We start from the raw sequence: 23,451 nt of genomic DNA on the forward strand, positions 1-23,451 counted from the left end.
CCACAGAAAAGACACACATTTGTTACAGACCCTCTTCTGTTGTAGGGTACCTTTTTCCAAAATCAGACAGATATATATATATATATATATATATATATATGTTTTTTTTTCTTCCTTTGCTCCTTTATTTTCATTTGTTTTTTTTTGTTTTTTCTTTTTGTCATTTCGCTTTTTTTAGTCTATAACTATGATTAGTACGACTAACTTATATACTTATTTTAAGATTTACTGTAGCTCTGCCATTGATTTTCCCATGTGTAATTATGATAATATTTTGTTCTAATTATCTAACTTAGGGAGCCCATTCCTTATAAGCCCGGTGGCTTCTCTTGGGCTTCCTTGCCATGAGAGTTTAAGTACTTTAGATTTTATTTGATTTGTATAATTTTTGGCAAACAAAACAATAAACACTAAACAGTCGGCCAGTCCGATGGACTGCCACAACGGCAACTTGTCTCCATCGGATTCGATGGAGTCCGTTTGCCGACTTTTCCACCCCCTTCTCCTGAACTCTACTATGCTGTATATTTACTAAGTCTCGCGGCCAGTCCCATGGACTCTTGCCTAGGCAACCCGTTCCCATCGGATCCGATGGAGTCTGTTCCACCCCGGCCAGTCCGCAATTCTATACTTTGCTGTATATTCACTGAGGGCGCGATCCATTCAACCAAATTCCAACCGGTCCAACCGGGAAAAGTGGTCCACTTCAAAAGGTGGACCCGTTTTTTCGAAACTTTTCCGGTTGGACCAAACCGATCCACTGATCAGTTTTGCACGGAAATTTCCGGGAATGTTCGTTGAATGGATCACCCCTTAAGTCTCTCGAGAACTGACTTCCGGTGAGTCTGGTTGTTCAGGGCCTTCGTCAATCGGACTCGGTTTGGGTGTATTGGACAACCCTCCACCTTAAAAGCTTCACTGGCTCCTGACTTTTTGTTATGTGTGAGGACAAGGCACTATTCAGTGTAGTTTCACCTACGAGCACGTGCGCCATTTACGATTAATAATTATGAATGCCAGCCAGGCCCGTAGTAGGGGGAGGGGCAGGGCCACTTGCCAAGATAAAAAAGCCGTTATTTCAATTGAACCACCCAGTACTCAAACCGGTTTGATCGGTTTGCCGTGCAACCGCGCCTGACCATTTTTTTACAGCGTGCGCGCTTAAAAACAATCGAACTTTGATCTGGTGATCAACTGTGATCAACGGGGATCAGCAGTCCATATCATTTCGATCATTTTCAAGGCGACTCTTTGCGGACTTAGTTTTACAGGGAACGAGGTCGTCGGCTAAATCAAAGCAGAAGATGGACCAGTCTTTACATTGAGGTACGATATTTATCTGTAGCAAAGCATTATAAAAGATGAAAGCTAACAAGAAACTCATATACTGTACGTGGTAAGCTAAGATTTACGTGCAGCCATATTCAGCTCAGATCATATGACAACAAGTCTTCTGTTTCGATTCCCTTCACATTAACTATTTGTGGTAAATAGTATGAAATGACTGCTGCAAGCCTTATATATGAATGAGGCCATACGAAAATCTTATAACAAACTGGAACCTGACAGCGGCAAAGTCAAAAACAATTCTCCACAATTCAACATAAGCTTACGTTTTATTCGTGTGTTTATTCTTAGGCCTCTGTTAAGGCCATCCTCACCAACGCATAATCTCTTATGCTATGCATATGCGTCTCTATTGAGCACCATCAGAAACCCATAAGGGGTTGAAACGTGTAACTCTCATAGAGGGGGGTGAATAGGGGTATGCAAATCCGCCGATCCGTGGTATTTTTAGGCCCGATCCGTCGATCCGACTTAATTTTTGTTCAAAACCGAATCCGTGTTACTTGAAAAATTTTTCCTGGTATAAAGAAAGTAGCGTTGTAGCATGAAAAAATGAATTACTTAATATCGTTGTTCTGTAATCGCAACAGATGCGGGACTTCATGTTTAAGAAGTTTTTGTTCAAGTTTCAAAACGTTAAGGTGATTCCCTGGTTTTGCACTTCGCATCTCTTACTGCGCATAACAAGATGGCCTCCGTAAAAAAGAGCATGTGAAGTAACAATATTAAAATGAAGTTGACCGAAGAGAAACGCTATTGCAAATTTTGCTTGCGGTTGTTTCTTGTCGAGGTAAGACTCAGTGTGGTGGGAATGTGCATAACGTAAGCAGTTCGCGTGTTGCTGAGTTCGACTTACTCACGGAGAACCTCGATAGTGGATGTTTAATTTGTGCTTATTCACTTTGATTTTTATTTAAATGCTTTCTTTATCACATTTTGTCCTAAATGTGACATCTCGATGTAAATTCTGTGAAAACAGATTTTTTAATACTTTCTTCCACCTTTTGCTTAAATTCTATTTTGAAGCACGCCCCAGTCCTCTCTCAAAAATCAAGGAAAATGCATTTGGTGCGCACTTTCTGCAGCTCTACCGCAAAAACGAGTACGGTGACCCCCATTTTTTATTTCATGATTTTAATAAGGACAGTGCTTCCTTTCGGTGAGAAAAAAATTGGCACAAATCTATGTTCAGTTTTTTGGCAATTTTACTAAATTGTACGGATTGAGCTATCACGTGTCGAATAGCGCGTGTCTAATTTAATTCTACTTTGGAGCGTAAAGTAAAAACAAGGGCATTAAAAGGCATTTTTCTGGTACGTAAGTGGATAAACAATACATTAAAGTCAAATTCTGTGCGATACCACATGGATCATTGAAAAAATCTTTCCTTTTTGTCTAGTTTTGGGTTGCGCGCGGCGTTTGTCAAAGGGTCCAAAATAGCCACATTTGTCAGCATTGTGACGTCAAAACGAGCACGGTGACCCTCACTTTTTATTACCTTTTTATCATCTTCTTGACTTGTTACATCAGAGTACCAAAGTTTCATCTACAATCTGTGTTAGGTTCTTTTACTAGGGAATCACCTTAAGCATTAAGGACAGAGCTTATAATGTTTCTTCCAACAATACAGATTTGACTAATCAAACAGTCTGCAAGCTTGAAAAATGAAAGTATCTGGTATTGCGTAAAAGATTTTTCAATAAATTTGCTTACTGACATCACTTTGGACATGCTTCTAGTCGAGCCACAAAATTCGGAAAAGGCAGAACTCAACTTCATGGTAATTTGCTTACCAGTAAATATTTTCCATGGTTAATCTTGGAAGTCTTGAGACCATAATCTTTTTCACTTAGCAACAGACGGGTAAAAGGGTTAGCCGCGGCAAACTGCATTTGTTTTTTGGTGCAAATACAGAGTTTTGTTTACTCGTAGTTTGTTTTGTACTCAATGATCGTCAATTTTAGCATTAAATATAAGGAGCAAAATCCAGTTTATCATTTCACCGATCAATTTGTAAATTTGATTTTTTTTATAGTTCATGAGTCGCTGTCAATCCTAACATTAAATGTGAGGGCCCACATCCAGTATAACAGTCCAGCGGATGTGATTACGAAAAATAGCTCTCATCTTACGAAATGAATGTGGGAGGCGCTGTGGGCTAATGGTTAGTGCGCTGGACTCTGGATCGGACAGTCCGAGTTCGAACCCTGGCCGGGGCACTGCGTTGTGTTCTTGGGCAAGACACTTTACTCTCACAGTGCCTCTCTCCACCCAGGTGTATAAATGGGTACCGGCGAAATAATGCTGGGGGTAACCCTGCAATGGACTAGCATCCCATCCAGGGGGAAGTAGAAATATTCCAAGCTGCTTAATGCTACGGAAACCAGGATAAGCTCCGGCAGTATGGGCCACTTGGCACGAAGCTTTACCTTTTACGAAATGAGTCTGTTGTTTATTCGAACTTGTCTCCCAAAGCGAGTGGAAACTCCAAACAAGAAAGGTTGATTTCCCGTCGGTAAAACAACTAATTTGACGATTTTCAAGAAGATATTTGTCTGTAAAATGGAGCTGCCGTTAGTGGGAAAACGAATTTGTATGAAAACAAAAAGTAAGACTTCTCGCTTCTCAGCGAACTGATGCCCTTCAATTGCAGTATCTTTAGTTTGTAAGTCATAGAAATTTCAGAATGTCAACTTTCCTCAAATTATAGAGCATCAAACTCCCGACTTTAACCATACATTTATTGTAAATTTTGCCGTGTTTTCCCTCAACCAATATGGCGACAGAATCCGTGAAAAGGTCTATTAAGTTAACGATCAAGACAAGCAAACTAGCTGAAATAGCTTCGAAGAGCATAATTTATATCAGTTCATGTATAAACCAAATATAAAACTTACCGAACGTGCTCGCGTAGCCGTGTTCACCACACTTCCTCAATGACTGGAATCGACACAGCATCGAAACTTATTTTTTTCAATAAAGTAATCGCCTTTGGCACCTTCGTGGTAAAAGGCTACACACTCGATAGTTCTAGTTCCACTTTGCAATTTAGACAATTTACACGAACGCATTCACAGATCTTGTCAGGTCACTTAGCATTACCGCCATTACCTGAACCATGTGTCACCATGCAGGAACCATGCACAAGGTTGCCAGAATACATGTATATGCGTCGGGTCACGAGAAAGTCTCTTCCGGAAACCTCGGAAGTGGAACGTTAGCCGACAAAACACCAGCACATTAACCAAGGCCGACCGAACATTGATGATCCGATCCACAATCCGAACTTCTAGACTGACAGAATCCGGAAACCGGTCCAAAACTTTCAGCTGACCCGCGATCCACGGTATTTTTCAAATCCGCGAATCCGCTCGATTTATCGCCGAAATCCACAATCCGTGAGCTTTTTAAGGTCAAATCCGCCGATCCGCGAACCTATTCACCCCCCTCCTCATATGTTTGCTTTGTCCTATGCTCGTGATTATTCATTTTCAAAAGTACCATATTTGGAACAAGAAGAAGAGATAACTGACCAATCAAACTTCGTAATCAACGTGACTTAATTTTACTTCAGGTTCCCGCGCCCGCTTAAAAAAATGGCCGACAAACGGGGGAAAAACTCCCGAAAGCCGAGAAAGCTTTCAAAGGTTGAAACCAGGAAATTATCTTACCGAAACACTGAGCAGGATATTATTGCCTTACCACCCGGGCCAAACATAACATTATGAAACCCATTGACGTCCTCGCAACTTCTTGAAGTTGTCACTTCAAAAACCGATGCCTCGTTGACCCTCTGCACAGTAAACTTATACTGCAAACAGGTTTTTAAAATTCGTATATTAAAAGTCTTGAATAAACAGTAAAAATATTTTCGAATAAAATTCATAAGCTGCGTATTGAAAAGTGACCAAAACCTGAACCTGACATCTTCCCAAAAAGTGCTGCGTGTAATGAATGTGAGAAGCATTTAAGCTTTTACAGCTTGGATGTTGTAGTCACGATCGTGTTTTGAGGTAATTTTATGTATGAACAAACTCAGAACAATAGACAGAGAAGCCGTTTCTTGAAAATTTTTATTCAGAATCCAAAGAGTTAATTCCTTAAAGCAATTCGGAAAACACTATCTGGATCGTGGATCCGTTCACGCAAGTGAAATCGGCTGAGTACATTTCAAAATTCAACACAAAATCAATCTCAAGACAGGGCACATTTTGTAATTTTTCTTTAGCGCCGAAGAGAAAAATTTATAAAACATCTATGAAACATTTAAAAATACATAAATTCTCTTTCAAAAACGTAATTGTCTTGGCCATAGAGTGCAAAATGTACCTGAAAATTCAGCAAAAACTTCAATACCTTGGTTGCATTTCAAAACAGACCATGCGCTCCGTCGAGAAGAAAACAAGGTTGGATTCCTCGAAGGACGATTTCTTTATGAAAAGCTTCCCTTCCACCACAAAAAGAAAGCTGAGCATTCTTTTGAACCTTCTCTTCCCATTTTCTGTCTTTTAACGGTGTATCTTTAACCTTGAAATGCAGAACTCTTGTCCTAAAACATCTGCATGGTGATCGCGCAGCAGCCATTTGTTGAAAATGGATATCTGTCATTAACGTTTCCAAATTAAAAATATGGTAAAAGTGAATATTCACGAGCATTGAACGCGAGTTACACATTTCAACCCCTTATGAGTTTCTGGCACCATGCTATGCTTATGCTTGCATCGCTAAAACTGGACTTGCATGTCCATTTCTGTTCATGTTTTTCTGGAGTCTAACGTATATCATATGAATTTACATTCACTTTATTTACTGTGTATTGTTCTATAGTGTGCTTGATTACACTGTACTTCTTTAAGAGAGAGCATGGCACTCAATAAAGCCTTATTAAATCAGTTTTATTCAGTTATTTCTTGACTGTGTTAACAGAGCTTGTTAACAGGGGTCTTTTTTGCATGAGCATGCGCGACCGCTGAACAAGCAGTGTGCATGGAGGCTCACCACAGGGTCTGCCCTCATCAAAATGGTGTGTCTCAAAGCTATCATCGTGACTATTTTCCTCGTTGGTCTTGGCAAATTTGCTGTTGATTTAACAAAATGTGTAGTTTGCAAAACACTCTAACATGGTCTTAACAAAAGTGAAGTAGACCGGCGTTAACATACCACGAGCTACTATCAAATTTCATCTCCCGACTTGACCTGGACAACAGCGCACGTATATGTAGTGCTTGTAGGACTGCGCTGACCTCATTAAAGTCTAAACAAAGAGCCGAAACATTTGATAAAATAAATGTAAGTAAACACTTTCAATTTTGTTTGTTTGAAAATGGGGAAAGGAACGCAGGTATTTAAAAAAAAAAATAACATAGCAAATTTCAGCGAGTGGGTTTGAAGTGCACAAAAGTTGGTGTTCAGTTCAGCAGTGAGTTATTATATGTTATAAAATAACTAAGATAGTACGCGCGCTCTGATTGGCCGAGAGGAGTGTTTGCATGAGAGTATGTAAACACGGTTGTGGCGTCAAGTTGTTTGGCTTTTCGCGCGCTAATCACGCAAGCACAAATTTGAAAAAGTTTTCGAGTTCAAAACTCGACAAGTTTACTTTATTTACCCATTCCTTCGTCGGCTGAAACATGGAAAATCGTTACAAGGAAGGTGAGTCAATTTTTCTTCACTTAAGCTGACATTTTAAGCGAGAAAAATCCGTATTTTGCAAAGCATCTTTTTGCAAAACAAGAACTGATTACGCGTGCAAGACTTCGTGGACAAGATTTTGCGACTGGTAAGAATTTCTCTTTTAATCAGTGCCATACAAAGAGTTTTGCGTTTTTTTCTCGGGAAAGTTATTTCATAAAAGCAATAGAAAACTTTTTTCCTGCGTTCGCATAGCCTGATATAAACACTCGAGGCGTTGGGAGAATTCTCGACAGTTATGCAAACCCTCGACTTCGTCTCGGGTTTGCATAACTGTCTCGAATTCTCCCAACCCCTCTCGTGTTTATATCAGGCTATGCAAACACGGAAAACGTTTTCTATTGCTTAATTCTACAATTTTCCCAGCACTTTAAAGCTACAAAATAAAGAGAACACAAGACAGGCATTTAGATTAGTCACCTGGTGAGATGTTGGTGGTATTCACTCTGTGTCTCGAACAATAAAAAGATGAATATCATGAGACACAGTCAAAACTGCAATCAATAGGACTGATTTTGATGAACCAAATGGCTAAAAGCAAATTCCTGTAAAAGATGCGTTACAGTGTTAGTCCCCACAAAAACAAGAAGTTCTGCAATTTTCTGATAAACAAGCTTTGTATCGCTAAAATCCTTAAGGGAACAACTTTCTATTCCAACTGATAACAGCATGGTAGTCGACCTCTGATTGTTATTAATAACCTCCCGAAATAATGACTAAATCAGCTATCCACAAATTATTGACAGAAATCCTCTATTGCATCAAGAAACTAATTTAAATCTGATTTATAGACAAACACTAAGTAAAGAAGATTTTGCTTAATAGCTTCGCATCAGCAATGCATTCTTTGCCAAACTTTCTTGAAGGGGAATCAAGACACAAGTCGAGCACCAAACAACAACAAATCCATGTTCGTGTCAGACATCCTTGAGAAACTTTCTCTTTCACCTCGTTCAGTGCATCAGTCTCCCCTTTCTGTAAATCACCAGATCTTTACTTCTTTTGGACAATGAAGGTCTTTCCTAAGTTCCTGCTACTGAATCTCAAGCAAGCTTTCAAAGTGAAGAATTTTAGTTACTATGACTATGCACCACTATCACTGTCACTGGTCACGTGCTCTTTATCAAGTCTTAATGCTCATGCCCATACAAAAAAGACCACTGTTGACTGTTTATAACTCTCTCACACACTGTAGAATTCCTATGATTTAGTTCTGTTGTGGTTGATAAATTTACAGCTTCATTTGAGGTTTTGAGTGGGCTTATAAAAATTAATGGTTCAAATGGCTCATGGTAATGAAGATGTGTGGACTGCGTGTTTCAAAGAGACATTGATCACAACATTCAGTATTTTCAACATGGCATTAGTCTGTTGCAGTGTATAATAATTTTTTTGAATTTATCTACAGTATGTAGTCACAATTTATACAAAAGCACTGGCTCATATATACAACTGTCCTTGTGTTGACCTTTTTCTCTTAGATCAGTGTGTGATTAATGTGGTTTATGTATGTTTGTCATGCCTTCAAGTAAAAATTGGATAGTATGCAACATGGCGTTTTTTTTACTGCCAGCAAAAGCTGTCTGATTATCTTATATTTTATTTTTTTTTAAAGTGGAAGTGAAGCGAATCGGTCTTGTCGGCGGGCGCACATGCCGGTTAAAACTCAAGACGTACCAATGCCTTATATGGTGAACTAAAATGAGTCAAGTTTTCTTTTTCTTATGTAATTTAATAACATCTTTATTAATTTGAAGTCTTGTCCTGCCTAGATTAGCATTACAGCTATTTGCAGGACATAAAGTATTGTAACTTTATATTTCTTTTAAATAAATACATTGTTGTTGTTGTTGTAAAGAAATGCTTTAATATCACAAACTTTGTGAAAGTTATGATTATTTAGACTAACAGACTTCATGTACTCTAATTCGGTCAGTAATCATACTTGTGATTAAACAAATCAGACTCCCGGTACACAGTTGTCTGATTTTGTTAGACACCTGTACATGTATGATCGCAGACTGAATTGGACTCCACTCAGTCTTACTGAAATAGTGAAGCTACATGTTATTTGCAGAACCTGTAATTTAGAGCAAGTTTTCAGTTGTTGATTGATTATTATTCTTTGACAGGTTCAGTCAAAAAATAGAAAGGAGATTTACTACCAAGTTCAAGCAGTGCCATGGGAGGCAACAAATGCAGCTAAGAATTTACACATTTTAGCCTGTAAACTGGATTTACAGTGTACTTAAACCTTCAACACTGTATCATATGTATGTATTTTTTCATAAATGTCTTGCTAGCATCCTAAATGCATGTTTACAACAAGTACATGACTGTATTTCTTCATGTTAAATGGATTGAAAACTCAGGGTAATACCATAAACTATTAATGTTCAAGATGTATACTCATATTTGTTGTTGCCGATTTTTAGTTGCCTTTTTTTCAATAAAATTTTATTTTTGGCCTATGAAGATGCTTCTTTATTGAAACATTATTACTGTACAATGTGCCTTCAAAAATGTAGCATGTACTTTTCAGCCCAGCTCTTGCCTCTTGACATGATATTTTTAACTTTATCACGAAAGCCAGGGAAAAACATTGTTATCGTTTTGTCCTTTGTTTACATATTTTATGATTTGTCATTGTCAACCAGGCTTAACAAGCTTTTAAGGTTTAAATTAAACCAGATTACTAGAAAAAGGTCTGGGAGAACCACTGGCTTACCATGCCTACCAGGAAACCCTGGTTAAACCAGGCTTACCATGCTTCTGAGGTAGGGGATTTTAACCAGGCCTACCAGGAAACTCTGGTTAAACCAGGCTTACCAAGCTTTTGAGGTGGAAATTTTAAACCAGATTCACCAGAAAACCTTGCTCCAACTAGGCTTACCAGGCTTTTGAGGTGGAAAATTTCAACCAGGCCTACCAGGAAAGCCTGGTGGTAAAACCAGACTAGCCAAGCATTTCTGGTTAGGATTGATAAGTAGAGACCTAAGTTACCAGACTTTCATGGTAAATTATAACCAGGCTTACCATGAAAGCCTGGCAAAACCAGGCTCAACCAGGCTTTCAATTTTAGTTGATAATTGTCAAAAGCCTGGTAAGTCTGGTTCAACCAGGGTTTACCAGGCTCACCAGGCTTTTAACCAGACTTTTGGTGCAAGGGTTAGAGGACGTTCTTTGCCATTCTCCTTTATAAGTCTTAACTTTTGCTTTATTCATTCCTGTTATTCTTGCGATATTTGTTAGCGTGTTTTGTTGTTGTTGATGCTGCTGAATGAAATAAAATTGTTACTTTTGCGATTTTTGCCAAAGTTGCAGGTTTTCAGAAGACCTTCCTCGCCTTTCCTTTTTACAAGTCTGAATTATTGCTAAGTTTGTTATAATTTTTTTTTAATATTCTTACGATATTTTTTAGCGTTTGTTGATTGTTGTTCTATTAAACATATGTTTGCTAAAATTGTGACAAAATATTGTGAGGAACGTTTTACTACAGTTTGCAATCCTTATTGAATTTGTTATTTTTTGCTATATTTGCTCTCTTTTCTATACATTTATGACCGTTCTTTTAATTTTTGTTTGGCGAAATTGCGAAAAAAATTGCGGAGAGCCACAAGGTAGCATTACGCAACTCTTTCAACCATTTTAATGAAACAAAAATTAATAAAATTGTTGGGGAAATGTGGCCTCAATAAAATGTTTTGGTGGTGAAACGGGTACATATCATACATCTTGCCTTATCCGGAAAGCGAGGGTCCTCATCTTCGTTGCTGGACTCTTCAACTAACTGGCTTAAAGAACTGATGCTGGCGTTAGTTTACAATATTATCAATCAACTTTGCAGCGCAATAATTCACTGAGTTGCTGCCACAACTTGCAATGTGAGGTCGATTGGGTCAACAAGTGAGTTTGTGGCTGCTTTTGTCGGAACTCAAATTTCTAGATTTCTATTTGCCCTTATATGCCTTTAAATTTTCAGTCTGAAGGATTTATATAGTCCTATTAGCTACCTTGTATTGACTGTAGTAAAGTACTGTAAATTATTTATATATCGGGTCGCCGTTTAAATAACCAAGACACATCAATCTTAAGGCTAATAACCTGTATTTGTTAACCCTCGGTCAAGCACGCAAGTTCATACCCCTACCGTAGTACAAGGGAGGGGGTTTGATGGGACCCCTCCCTAGAGTTTTTGATATGTTGCAGTATTTCGAAACGATTTTACCTTAAGTGGAAAAAGCCTTTGATCAAGATGAGGTGTATTTTATAAGTGGTAGCGCTACTGGAGACCTGTGACGTCACCAATAACGGTCGCCATCTTGGCCATCATCTTAGATTTTACCAAGTATTAAAAATCAGCTTAAAACCCCAAGAAATGGTATTTTTTTGTGCTTGAAATAAAATAACACATAGATAACCACTTTTCATCATTTTATCCACAATCTTTACCGTTATTGCTGAGAGAAATTGAAAGAACATGCATTGTCACTCAAAAATGGCTTGACCATCTGCTACTTATGACATCATATCTCGTATCTATAGTAACTGACCATCACTAAACCTCTCTCAAATGCTTGCGAGGGAAAAAAGAAAAGCTATTGAAAACGTCAGGTGCTGATGTTTTATCGTCTAGGAAAAACCTCAACTAAAAAAAACCTCAGAGGGATCGGAGGAGGCACCCCCCCCCCCACCCCACTTGTACGTCCGAAGGTTAAAACAAAATGCATTTGTCTCTTTTCGACCAGATGAAGAAATTTGTTTCATTTATGCCCATTAGGATCAGACCGGAAATAAATATGACGGCGTTCTGAAATAGCCAGCAAACGTCAGCAATAAAAATGAGCTCATACCAGCTGTTTTTCAGTTGGTCAAACATTTTTATCAATAAGCAATAAACTGGCGCCACCGTTCTGACAAACAGTTGTCTTAACAATTGTCCTTCTAATTGCTCTAATTTGGGATCTTCCTAAAAATACATTGAAACATATCCTACACGTTGAACGTTACCTTTGAGTTAAAATTGTTGTACGTGTTTGCGTCATTAAGCAACATTGTTCAGATATAAAACATCCTCATTGATCGTCAGAAGCTTCTTATTAACCAAAAGTTGGTAAATACAGCGGATCAAAACAGCTGAAATCTGAGGTACGTAAAGTATAAAACGCTTTACCATAAATGGAAGATAGAGATGTTTTTTACTTACAATATTTCGATTATCTTTATACTTTGATCATGAACGGCGTTATCGACACCACTGCGCCGTATGTGAACATATTTATCTGTTACGGGAAACAAACAATTAAAGTACCTTTTCGCTTCACTCTACCCCTTTCCCCCAGAAATGCTTAATACCCAAACTAGCGAGTTGTAGATATGCTGGATTTATGAGTTGGATTTTAAGTCTTTATTAAAGTCGCCGATGGGTTTTGTGTTAAAGTTGGTGGTGGAAATTGCGAGTTGACTTCGTAAGGCCAAATAACTCTGTGTAATGTAGTTAGTATTTTGTTTCTACTTTTATGCCAAGGCAAGTCACTGGTCACCAGTGAATTAGCATTGTGAGTAGTTAGGTTCGAGTTGTTAAGTAAGCGAAGTCGCAACACGAATTGGAGTTTGCAGGTTGTGAGGTCACGTTTAAAAACCTTCACTATATTTTTTTCACAATTTAAGTGTATTTTTCCCTACCATGAGGTCACTGAATTAAAAAGATGTACAAAGACTTCTACAAACACCTTGCATTCGCGCAAACTGTTCTTCCCTATATTAAAAAAGAAGAATTTCGCTCACATTTCAAAGGACTTTAAACGTTTATTAGCGGCATAGCATTTTTTGAGACAAAAGGAATTTATTTTATCCTGCGGCTATTAAAAAAGGAATGATGTGCACTTCATTCAATGACGTGAATGTTACTGAAAATAGAAGGTTAATTGAACAGGCCAAAACGTTTTTTACTCTGTTCTTTCATCTAGTGTAGAATCCTAAACACCGACTTATATGTCGTCATATATCTTAGAAATGTTTTTCTCTTCAAAAGATCCTTTATCATCGGTCAATTTCTTCTGTTTTTCGCATCTGAAGAAGAAAAGAAGTCATATAAAAAGTTTAGCGATGGAATTGAACGTTTTATTTTGGCGTTACTGTTTGATAAATTCGCTCCAAATGAATACAATTCCACTAAAATTGACAAAAAATTTGCAATCTACACTCACTCCACGCAAGCACACGATCCGCTGAATATCAAACTACAGTCCTGTTAAAATTTCTAATAATAACTCGTATAATTTATACGAATGTTTTGACAATCATCCAATCAAAATCACTTCCGGTTTTTGGATTGTGACATCACTGAACAGTGTGAGCGCCCAGCTTTCAGACGTCTCCCTCGGGAGTTTGCGACTGTATAAGTCTATGTAACTCTTTATTAATAAATCTGAGGCTTCTTACTTTTTTTCATATGGATATACTGGGAAGTTTATAAGCCCTGAAGACAGACCCAAGGGTGTTGCTTCCAACCTCAGCGTTTATCGAGTGAGTGATTATCATATTTTCTCAATAAAATGTTTCTGTGACAGGGGTAATTATTACACAGTTTAACTTATCCTGAAAGCGAAGATCCCCATCTTTTTTACTACTGGATAAACGAGTGAGTTTTTAGCTGTTTTCGTCGGAACTCGAACTTCTAGATGTCTGTTTGCCCTTAGATGTCCTTAAATTTGAGTCTGAAGGATTTAAACAGTCCGGTTAGTCATCTTGTAGACTATATGCGGCAGCTCCAAAGGGGGGAACTTGCCTAGGATTCCTTGCTTAATCTAAGTTTCCTACAACTATTTTAAGTAATAATAGAAACTTGTCGTTACCACAGAAGGAATTAAAAATTACGAAAGAAAGAAAAGTAAATTCATCTCTGTATCACTTCTTCCTTAAAATGACCATGACACATCAATCATATGGTTAATAAACTATATTTGTAAAAACAAAATGCATTTGTCTCTTTGCGACCAGATGGCGGAATTTGTCAATTTATGCCCATTAGGGCAAGACCGGAACAATGAAGCATTAATTACAAAACGATCGATGGCTTTTTGAAACGGCGATCTAACGTCAGTAATAAAAATGAGATCATGCCTGCTGTTTTTGGTCCAACATTTTATTTGTCAGCCCGATAAGCCGGCGCCTCAGGTGACAAAAACTGTCTTTTGATTTTTTGGGGGGAGAAGGGTTCTCCTGAAAATATATCGAAACATATCCTGCGTTAAATCTTGTTTGAGTTTTAATTGCTGGGCGTATTTGGATCTTCACAGGCAAACAACTCAGACAATTGAAGAAGCGAACAGCAGTCAGAACTCTTTTAGCCACCAAAAGTTAGAAGACATACAACTGATCAGAAGAGCTGGAAAATCTGAGGTACGAAAATAAAACTTTTAAATAACAAGAATGATATGGAAGCGAGAGGTGATCTTTCCTAGTACATTATTTCTTAGCTATTTCAGTGATATTCTTACTATAATCACGACCAGCGTGAGTGCAATATTCCTGTTTATTTCGGCATCACTTTCAGTGCAGTCAGTGTATGTAAAATATTCATGTGTTATATACATGCAATATATATCGTAAAGAGGGCGCCGCGTCTGTTGTCCTCTCATCCACGAATGCCTCTCTCCTTCCATCCTTCCTCCCTTCCTTAGTTTCAGCGGTTGAAAGATCTATCCGTATCCAATCATTGTTTTATTATTAATTCAAAATAATTTCTAGTTTAAAAAGATAGCTAAAACATGCTTATCGTTACCTTGATCGATGTTAAGTTCCTGTCTTCAACTGCATATTTCTCGTCAAGTTCTGAAGATATTCAATCTACAAATATCAGATGTCGTCTGAAAAGAAACATTTAACATTGTTTTTCATTTCAGTATTTCTTCATTTTGTATTTTTTATTAATTCAATAAAAGTCTTTTACTTTATGTTTCACGTCAATGCATGGACAGCCTCCGTTTGTATTTTGACAGTCGTCGCATACACGAACTTGACTTCCTTTTACAGCGGTTAGCATGTTCATCGCACACGCCACACTGGTTCATAGAAGCACTTCGTTGTATCAATGACCTTGTCCATTCAGAAAAAAAAGTCCTATTTCTACTCTACCGTGTTGCACGGTTTTGATAATGATTTCAGCTAGAGTGATCGGAATGCGTTCACTGGAAAGGTCTGGAAAGTAATGTTTTTTACAACTCTTGACCGGCGGAAAAATGCAAAAATTTTCTCCATCAGTGACATTTGCTATATAAATAAAAAAGAACGAAAAATATCAGGTGTTGCATGAACACTACTGGACACAGAAGGACGGACTTATCATGGCAACAAGACGCAAGCTTAGCAGACTTTCCCTTCGCCTAACGAGACACTTGTTTTTTTTTGTGAACACATACTCGGACCCATGATGTAGATAATTCATAACTAGTATTTATGTTAACCTTGATGGCCATAAGTTTGTCTATTCTCTGGTGGGTTTCGACCGGTCCATTCTTTACTTATTTACTCTATTTGTTTATTGATCTATATTACAATTATTTTCTTCCCAAAACGACGATATATTTTATGTAATAAAAAATTCTATTTTTTTTATTGATAGAAATATTTCTGAAACTTGAACTAGAATCAGACTTAAACAACTGAGCAAAATGCTGGTCGGATCTTTCTCTGAAAAAAAAAAAGCATTGTTTTGAAGGGAAAGAAGTTATTTTTTTTCAGTAAAACAACCGTGTCATAGAACAAGTTTAAATTTCATTTTATCCATGTTTTCTCGGAAAATATATTCAAAATTTTATGTGATATTCACGACTTACAAAATTCAAAAATAATAAAAAAAAAATTCTTGAAACATATAGTGTAAAGAAGTATTTTTAAGACTGCAGCTTAATTGGCTTGTATTTTTCTATTTTTTTTTGTTCTAACTCCCGGTCTCCGAGGTATCCCAGAAAGCTTGAACAGGCTTTTTAAAATTGACTTTGTTTGATCAAATAAACGCCAGGGTGATCTGCGAACGGAAGTACCCTGGGACACTTCTTTATAATAATCAGTTTCCGTCTCCGGGTGAACTCCTCTTTAGAAGTTACTGATAGGATCATATAATTATGTAGATTAGCTGCATAGATAATTAACGTATTGTCTGCAAATAGGATAGAGTTTTTATCCCCAGTTTTTACCCTGACCAGGGTAATGCATTTATGGAGATAGGGTAAAGGATTTAAGGAATTTTGCATCGTGGCATCACCGCTATTTTCCGGTAAGCTTTGATAGATTAGACTAGCATAATTTTGGGCACAATTAGTCACTACGAGCATATTTTCACCTATTTTTCGAAAGAAAGCACCGCTAGCAAAATTTGCACGTTTGGTATAATTTGCAGTGCAAAAATTGTCATTTATTAAACATGCAACCGGTGTTTTTGTTCCGAGAGCTGTGTTACAGGCAAATCTAAGTAACGAATTCATTTATTTGTCTGTTTATTGTCACATTCATGGGACCTGGGTCAAACAGGAAGTGACTCAGGACTCTCTCCACAAGACTCAACGTATTGACACAACAAGCTCGGTTACCTGGGGTGGCGTCCGCGTGTTGGTTGATTATTGGTTGAGTTTTCATACTTGTCAGAGAATGAATTAAGGACTCTTAAAGTTTCTTGGTGTAAACCGGGTAAATGGGTTTGCCATTTAATTGTACATGAAGCATTGAGGTGTTTTTTTTTTTAACAAATCTAAAGTAAAAAGTGAGAAGCATAATTTCTGCATTTTGTTTGATAAAACGAGCTTAATTTACAAATACTAGCAGAATTATTGGCATAATTTTAGAAATATACGAGCACTGCAAGTAGCATATCATGCTACTTTTGCGAGCACTGTCTATCAAAGCCTATTTTCCAGGGTACCTCCTTTCTCTCCTCCCCTCCTCTCCCCTCCCGCTAACTCGTGGTTATTAAACTTTGCGTGCCTAACTCTTTAACACCCACGAAATAAATTCAGTGACATTCTATGAACCATGATTATTTTTTTTTCAACAGATTGGAAGATGGCTGGCACGAAAACATTAATCATTATTTTCGTTATCATGTTCCCAGTCGCGATGATAACACAGGAAGATGTAAATCATGGAGGTAACAACTAACAACCACGACATCACTAACAAATTTAATTGCGCACCTGCGGATTGTCGCCATTTTATTTCAGCGTCCTGTCTACTCTGCTTCATGTACAGAAAGCCGCTTAAAATTTTAATTTTTACACTTTACCTAAAACTTCATTTCCATAAAATTTGCATGAGAATTGTTTTCAATTTTTCCTGTAAGTATAAGCAGTCATCATAAGAGAAATTAAAGACAATTTACTGATGCAAAATTTTTTTTGGAGGGGGGGGGGGGGGGGGGTAAACAAGATGTTTTACGGTCGATGTAAAAGTGGTGAATATGTTAACAACTTCTAATAAAACAAATATAATAATATTATATTTGTCTTATTATTTTTTAATTTTACTCTTCAAAAATGGGCGATCAACATATTGCAAGATTTCTTTCGTTCAGTGTCCGTTCATGAATTGCTTTGCGCTATTTTTTTATCTTCTCTAATGGATTTGAAATACATTTGCTATACAGTCAACTCTCCCTTAACAAAGACCTCTTTAGACGGATTGGCCCCTGTCATTGTCCAGTCATTTGACTGTAACTATGCTCTAATAATAATAATATTATTATTATTTTATTATTATTATCGTCATTGTCATTATCATTATCATTATCGTTATCGTTAAAATTATTAAATATTCTTATTGTTATTATTTTATCGTCATTTTCTATTATTTTATTATTTATTACAATTATAATAATTGTTATATTTATTATTGTTTCGCAAAGTTGATAAAATGCGGTTAGCTTACAGATTGAAATTTTTTGTTCATATGTGTTACTGCTTTCCAGTTTGTCCCGTTCCGATGAATAAAGAAGAAGAGGAGTTTATTAAAGAGCGGGAAAGGAACAGAGAATTAATGGAAGAAATCGCCAGAGAAATTGAAATGAAGTGCTCAGGTAAGTTAAAAAATGAAAATAAATAACAATATTAAAAACCTTGGATGAGCAAGTCCTTCCGCGCGAATTGCACGCCCTTTTGAATAGTTTAACCCTTTGGGACAGTCGGGAGTGTTAATGGAACAATGCAGAGTTTGCATTTCTAAAGCCACTTACCCTTTTAGTTTCCCATTTAGTTGTTAAAAGCGGATGTCAGTAAATATCGACCAGAGGTCTACAAAAGTGAAAAATCGAAAATTCTCAAAAAAATTCACAAAGTAGCACTAGGTAAGCTATTAACATAAATGTAATTTTTACTTCGATCCGATAATTATTTTCCACGTACGGGGGGGTTATTGGTTTCGCGGCTCTCCGACAGGGTTTTCCAGGCCCGAGACCATGTGTCGCAAAAAAATCGTTCTAAAATTCAAATTCATTGTAATGCTGACAACAAATAACTTATTCAGAAGAGTACTTAATTGCACACATTCTAAGTGGTGATTTACTCAGTTTAAACGAAAGTGTAATTTTTGGAGATTTTTCATTATTTTCAATATTTTGAACGTTTTCGTTCAATGAAAAAATGGCAAATTTCAAAGCCCAAAATCGTCGACTGGAACCTCGATTTCAGTAACGAGTCTTATACCACGTTAAAGAGCGTTATGTCTTCTTTCAAAATCTGTTTTCAAAACTACGGGCAACTTAAAAGAAAATTTTTGAGGCCAAAAAATACTAGTAGTACTTTTCTGAACTTTGAGCTTTCCAGACGCGGCGGGTCGATGCTAAAAACTCAGAAAAATGCAATAAGAAATCAGTCTGAGCAACAGTGATTTAACGTTATCAGCTATCAGAAACCAACACGTGTTTATGGAGCGATCTGATAAAATTTAAAGCCGTTTTCCAACAAGAAAAGCAGAGTTTAGCCATCTTCTGCTACCAAACGCACGAGTGACGTAAGGTTGTCAAAGGGCAAAGCACAATAATAAACTTCAAAAAGCACAACATTTCTGCGTCCAGGAATTAGACTTTAGCGGACAGTGCCTACGAGTGTATGTTTCATACCTTAGCATGGGTTTCCTAGATACTGGAAATAAAAAACATCAAGGACAGCATCGGCGAGAGCATCTTCGGCTGCTCCCAAACGACGGAGATTGCCTTACTTTTCACAGATTGACCGCTTACCACCTGTTTTTGGGCTCGCATTTCGACGGAACGCTTGCCTCGAGAGGCGCGCGGCACGGATCTGAACTCTTCTTCACGAGACATTGAGCTGAATTTATCGGAAATATGCCACCACCACCAACAACATGAGCTTTTTTCGGGTATTTGTCGTTTTTTATGCGAAAAGTTCGGGTAAGCAGATTCTCGCAAAAACCATTTGGCTCAAAAAATGTGTTTAAAAGCCCACCCTGGATTTGAAGCAAAAAGTATTTCCTCGAAATAAGCTAAAAATACCCAATTCACGCGGTGAAAAAATGGATGATTATGGAAGGGTTATCGAATTCTTGCCGTGATGTAGGATTAGGGCTAGGAAAAAAGCCCATAACCTGCTCCTGTCGTTGTGAATTTCCTCAAGATCAAAAATTTCAGTAAGAACCGAAAACAACAGCTTAAAGAAGGTGCACACACCTTGAACTAGCCTGGGAAAAGGGGCTTCTGATTCAGCTAAACTGTCATTGATGCACGGTGCAATTAGGTAGACCTGTTACTATCCCCCGCGCAACCACATGGGGAGTACTTTGAAGCGGTCCTGTCGGCGACTTTCGGGGTAAGGGGGCGGGGCAAATCGAAAATAACTTCTCTTTGTTTTTGTGAAGTACATCATTTCTCGCACGGTTGACAAGGTGACGGCGGACTCCGTACCTTTGGAAAGGCCCTTTTGAAACATTTCGTGGCAACATGCAGGGCATCACGAAATTAACGTCAACACCTTGAATCAACTCCATGAACAGGGAGAGGCGATAAGTCCCATCTTAAAAGATGCTTGATGTCTAGACGTGAATAGTCTGTCCACAGTCATTTTTCATTTTGTATTTCGGGACCATTTGACAGCGTACGAGTGAACCGGAGCGCAGTAACGAGCCCTAACCCCACCCCATTGCCCTTGCGATCAATAAATCATCGCGTTTTTCATTTTTTTTATGCGCGTTCGAGAACCTCCAAAGGGAATATTGAGGGTCTTTGTACAGTTTCAGTTTATTTTACCGACAAAAAAGAACAAAACAAAGCAAAAGACAAGTATACAGAAACACGCAGAAGCAATGTGGTGAGGAAGCCCAAAAAGAAACCATAAGGCTTAGGTCATCCCCTTTTCGTTCGTTTAGCGTCGAATAGATTTCCTGGTTTTAGGTGGGTCGGTCGGTGGGGTGAAAAAAAAATCACAAGAAATCTGAGAACGGGAGGCCTGAAACACCAGCATCATTGCCGTGGAGACTGAAAACAACAAGACATGGTCACCAAATCGACACAAACTCAATATGGCGGAAAATTTGATGGTCAATTTCATAAAAAAAGACCCAAAAAGGGTAAAAAGTAAAGAGGATACACCACCGAACGTTTTATGCCTCGAAATGATGTTATAATGCTATTTTTTCGGATTAAAAGAATAAATCTAAGTCCAAAAAAAATAAACCTTGCCGTTTCTTTTTCTTGCTTTTTTAAAAAATGCAAAAAAACTGGGTCTTTTGGACGACACTAAACGAAGAAAAAATTAATATAGGTATTAAGCTCCCTTAAAGTATAAAAGTATAAGTTTACAAGGACAGGATCGAACGTATACTGAGTAACTAAATGATAAAAATTTGATCAAAATTAAATGAAAGGCTAAGAGCCTAAGCGCTGTCTGATAACGAAACGGTAAACAAGAAGTGCTGCCTCTCATTTAAAAGAGACGTGAAATACTGGGTGGACCACATCCTGAACTCCCGCGAAAACCGCAAGAGAGGAACGCTCAGGGCTAAGGAGACTAAACAGGGGCGTAGCTCCGTGCGTACCCGAAAACGTTGAGGAAAAAAAATAGAATGAAATAAACATAACTAAAAAAAATCGGTTTCCAGTGAAGCGACGACATTAATTGGAGAACCGAATCTTGGATGATTTACGTATATAGCAAGCTTGATGATGTAAAGCGTGAACGCGTTGTTCTCGTTACTGAAATCGAGGTACCAGTCGACGATTTTGGGCTTTGAAATTTGCCATTTTTTCATTGAACGAAAACGTTCAAAATATTGAAAATGATGAAAAATCTCCAAAATATTACACTTTCGTTCAAACTGAGTAAATCACCACTTAGAATGTGTGCAATTAAGTACTCTTCTGAATAAGTTATTTGTTGTCCACATTACAATGGATTTGAATTTTAAAACCATTTTTTTGTGACACAGGGTCTCGGGCCTGGAAAACCCGGTCCGAGAGCCGCGAAACCAATAACCCCCCGTACGTGGAAAATAATTATCGGATCGAAGTAAAAATTACATTTATGTTAATAGCTTACCTAGTGTTACTTTGTGAATTTTTTCGAGAATTTTCGATTTTTCACTTTTGTAGACCTCTGGTCGATATTTACTGACATCCGCTCTTAAGCAGCAAATCCAGGAAGCTATACATACACTATCTATAGGTAGCCATTTTGACTTCTGAGGGAAATAACCCACCCAGCCCAGAAAAGGTTGGCCATACTACCGAGGTTTACGTCCAATACTCTTTCCAGTGTACAGTGGTGTGGGTTCTTTTAGGTCGCACAAATACCAGATAAGTCCTGTCGGACCTACGGTTTTTATTCCTTATCCGAGAAGACTACAAAGTCTAACCGTTTTCAGATGTCATTACGAAGGCAGCACTTTCTTCTCAGTTATTTAAAGAACCTGAGTGTTGGCCCGGCCGGGGTTTGAACCGGCAACCTCCCGCTCAGCAGACCGGCACTCTGCCGACTGAGCTAACCAGAGGGCGGAGGTTAAAAAAACTTGGAACACTGCTACCTTATTATGGAAATCCTGACTAATCTTGTGAGAGATTTAGACAAACATTTTGGGCAAAAATCCACTGCCAATTTCGCTATTCGCCACTACTCTTTCAAGTTTGAATTTCTCCTATTCCGGAAAGCTAAATAGCCCCAATTCCGTGAGGTGAAAGGCCATAAGTTGGACTAGATATCTATAGAATAAAAGAGCAAACGAGAAACTCCTGAAAACGTTTATGCTAGTTTTTTTTTTCTAAAAACGCACAAACTTTTACGACTTGGAATTTAATGGAACCAATTTAGATAAACGATTTTTAGTCCATGAGCCATTTTGAGAGAAGTGGGTAAATTCGAAGCCTTTCTCTCAAGTTATTAACCCCTTTCAATTCGATCAAGCTTTTTCAGTTCATGGTGACAATTGAAACTTAGGGTGCGTTTGATTGCATGGGAAATCCGGATTTGAGTTTAAAGTCCGGGTTTTAGATTTGGCAATCGAACGCGAAATGCAAAACGGACTTCACCCTCACCCCCTGAGAAATCCTTCCTCAAATCCTGACTTTATGTATTCCTTTATACCGTTCTAGTTGAAAGAGCTGTTCTCGTGAACAGTGTTTTTTTTTCTGCTTGTTATGCGTGCGCATGCGAGACAAATGTTCTCTCAAAAATAGTGCAAATCTTTTCTCGTATCCCCGAAATACTGATTACCAAAGGCCAAAATTCACTTGTATAGCAACCACATAGACCAGCAACACCATACGACAACAGGCCTTTAAATGCAATATTTTTTTGTTTTGAGTATTGATACCAACGTTTTCTCAATGAATTTTAATCAAGAGATCATGATATCAGTTGTTTGTGCTTACAGGAGAAACGTTTAAGTCAAGGAAATTCTTATAACTAACTTTTACTTGCTGATTTGTAGACGAGTGTAAAACAGGACTACATAACTGCCACAATGATGCATACTGTACCAACACCAAGCATTCCTTCACGTGTACTTGCAAAGCAGGATATACTGGGGATGGCGTCAGCAACTGTGCAGGTAACATAATATGGAGCTGAAACGAACAGGAATTTATGTTAAGTCATCAAGTGCCATCAATTGAATTAGTGTCCCGTGTAATTGCCTAATTTTTAAAACTGATTTATTCATTAGTGGACTACCAGTCTCGAAAGCATTACATTGCTATCTCTCATTCAATAGATATAAAACTGAAATAGAACTGATTCAGTTTGATAATTCAGCATTAACTCTTGATTTCCAGACATAAACGAGTGTAACACAGGAAAACACAGCTGTGACGTCAGTAGCTCAGTGTGCCATAACACTATAGGATCCTTCAGATGTGCTTGCAAGAAAGGTTATTTTGAAAATGGAGAAGATAAATGTACAGGTAACACTTAA

The 23,451-nt window shown here is 37.8% G+C and overlaps 1 protein-coding gene across 1 annotated transcript; it reads left to right on the plus strand.

The window, feature by feature from the left end:
* Positions 1 to 13,506: 13,506 nt before the first annotated feature.
* LOC140946552 (uncharacterized) lies at positions 13,507 to 23,451 on the plus strand. The gene is made up of 6 exons (XM_073395681.1): positions 13,507 to 13,566; positions 14,340 to 14,442; positions 17,093 to 17,185; positions 18,002 to 18,109; positions 22,969 to 23,088; positions 23,312 to 23,451. The coding sequence occupies exons 3-6, from the start codon at positions 17,101 to 17,103 to the stop codon at positions 23,449 to 23,451; spliced, it is 453 nt and encodes a 150-aa protein (XP_073251782.1). The 5' UTR covers positions 13,507 to 13,566; positions 14,340 to 14,442; positions 17,093 to 17,100.

The sequence above is a fragment of the Porites lutea genome, chromosome 8, assembly GCF_958299795.1.
Source record: "Porites lutea chromosome 8, jaPorLute2.1, whole genome shotgun sequence".
NCBI lineage: Eukaryota > Metazoa > Cnidaria > Anthozoa > Scleractinia > Poritidae > Porites > Porites lutea.

Excerpts from the sequence above, each read along its gene's own strand:
- LOC140946552 (XM_073395681.1), top strand. The coding sequence starts at position 17,101 with ATGGCTGGCACGAAAACATTAATCATTATTTTCGTTATCATGTTCCCA. Across the intron at positions 17,186-18,001 it reads GGAAGATGTAAATCATGGAG|TTTGTCCCGTTCCGATGAAT; the intron begins GTAACAACTAAC and ends ACTGCTTTCCAG. Across the intron at positions 18,110-22,968 it reads AATTGAAATGAAGTGCTCAG|ACGAGTGTAAAACAGGACTA; the intron begins GTAAGTTAAAAA and ends GCTGATTTGTAG.